We start from the raw sequence: 1,908 nt of genomic DNA, 5'->3' as shown, positions 1-1,908 counted from the left end.
CACACACACACACACACACACACACACACACACACACACACAAACCTGAGACCTACAGCAGAGTCGGAGGTTGGGCAAGGACAGAGGGGCTCAGGGCTGAGAGTTTGAGGCAGATCCTGAGTGCCTGAGCTGGCCGCTGTAGGGGATCGCTACATGGTGGCAGACTGCGGGGGAGGCACTGTGGACCTGACAGTGCACCAGCTGGAACAGCCCCATGGCACCCTGAAGGAGCTCTACAAGGCGTCTGGTGAGTAGCTACCTTGCTACCCAGCGCGCTCCAGCCCTGCAACGCCCTCTGGCGGCTGGGTGCCTGCTGACGCCCTCTCGGCCTCCCGCCCCACTGTAGGAGGTCCCTATGGCGCGGTGGGCGTGGACTTGGCCTTCGAGCAGTTACTCTGCCGCATCTTTGGTGAGGACTTCATCGCCACCTTCAAAAGGCAAAGGCCAGCAGCCTGGGTGGATCTGACCATCGCCTTCGAGGCCCGCAAACGCACAGCGGGCCCGCACCGAGCGGGGTCGCTCAACATCTCACTGCCTTTCTCCTTCATTGACTTTTACCGAAAGCAGCGAGGCCACAACGTGGAGACTGCCTTGCGCAGAAGCAGGTGGGCCCAGGGCAGGGTTCAGGCCAGGTTTGGGGGTGGAGAATATCAGGAGAAGGGATGGTCACTCGGGGCAGTGGAAGTCCGCCTGATCTGTCGCACATGCGCGCGCACACACACACACCACGTGGAAGGGGGTGAAATGGGAAAGTATGCCCAAGGGGCAGGTCCAACCCTGGAATCAGCACTTCACCCTGAGGAAGGAGAATCATGGGATGTGTATCTTCTTCCAGCCATACCGAGCCACCCTGCCAGTCAATGCTTCTTGGGTCCTCTGTGCTAAGGAAAGGGGGAACTCCTGCGACTTCATGCCTAGGACTGGAGCAGACTGTGGAGTGGGTGGGGATAAGGATCAACGTTCAGCTAGTCCACCCTGCACATAAGGTGTGCAGTCAGTCAGCTCAGAGCGCACCTGCCTGGAGCCAAGGGGAGGAAATGAGGATCACAGACAATAAGCTGCGGCAAATAGCTGGACCTTGACCTAATGACCTGCATCCCCTTTGCCACCTACAGTGTGAACTTCGTGAAGTGGTCCTCGCAGGGAATGCTTCGGATGTCTTGTGAGGCCATGAATGAGCTCTTTCAGCCCACGGTCAGTGGGATCATCCAGCACATAGGTGAGTGCCTGAGCTCAGGTTCTCCATTCGCCCCACTAGGGAATAATTCCCCTTGTCAGGGCCGGAAACAGCCACACATCCGTCCACAGGGAAGAGACCAAGGGTAATCTGGAGCATGCAGGATGGCTGTGATTAAGAGCTACAAGGTTAATGGGAAGTTTGGTCAGGTTACAAAAACAATAGTGCCTTAGTTTCCCCATTAATTAAAGGGGGGGTGATTGTACTGGGTTCCCCCAAATGCTACCATGAGGATAAATACGCAGACTTGTCTAGTGGGCACGCTGTCTTGCGTAGGCAGTTGATATAATAGATGCACTCCATGGGGTGGTGGTAAAGAAGGGGCTTGGGGTGTAGCGTGTTGGTTGTGAGGACTTGGCGGGTGACCTTCAGTGAAAGCACCATTTTCCTTATCAGGAGGTAGTTCACAGGGCAAGGTGTTGCCAGAACACAGGTGAGAGGACAGACACCAATCACTCCTCCTTTCCCCCCTCCTCCTCCATACCCCCACCCCCCTGCCCGCAGAGGCGCTGCTGGCAAGGCCGGAGGTGCAGGGCGTCAAGCTGCTGTTCCTGGTGGGAGGCTTCGCAGAGTCGCCTGTGCTGCAGCACGCGGTGCAGGCGGTGCTGGGCGCCCGCGGTCTGCGCGTTGTGGTCCCGCATGACGTCAGCCTCACCATCCTCAAGGGCGCT

General features: G+C 57.9%; 1 protein-coding gene across 1 annotated transcript in view; it reads left to right on the top strand.

Annotated features, from left to right (window-relative positions):
• Hspa12b (heat shock protein family A (Hsp70) member 12B) overlaps nt 1–1,908 on the top strand; it is a 19,859-nt gene that overhangs the window by 15,879 nt on the left and 2,072 nt on the right. The window contains exons 10-13 of the mRNA XM_033761019.1: nt 143–247; nt 347–605; nt 1,116–1,219; nt 1,742–1,903. Of these exons, the coding sequence (XP_033616910.1) occupies nt 143–247; nt 347–605; nt 1,116–1,219; nt 1,742–1,903 (630 nt within the window). The remainder of the gene's footprint in view (nt 1–142; nt 248–346; nt 606–1,115; nt 1,220–1,741; nt 1,904–1,908) is intronic.

The sequence above is a fragment of the Fukomys damarensis genome, unplaced genomic scaffold, assembly GCF_012274545.1.
Source record: "Fukomys damarensis isolate Sample0158 unplaced genomic scaffold, DMR_v1.0_HiC HiC_scaffold_7, whole genome shotgun sequence".
Classification (NCBI taxonomy): domain Eukaryota; kingdom Metazoa; phylum Chordata; class Mammalia; order Rodentia; family Bathyergidae; genus Fukomys; species Fukomys damarensis.
This window is presented reverse-complemented; position numbering and strand designations above follow the sequence as displayed.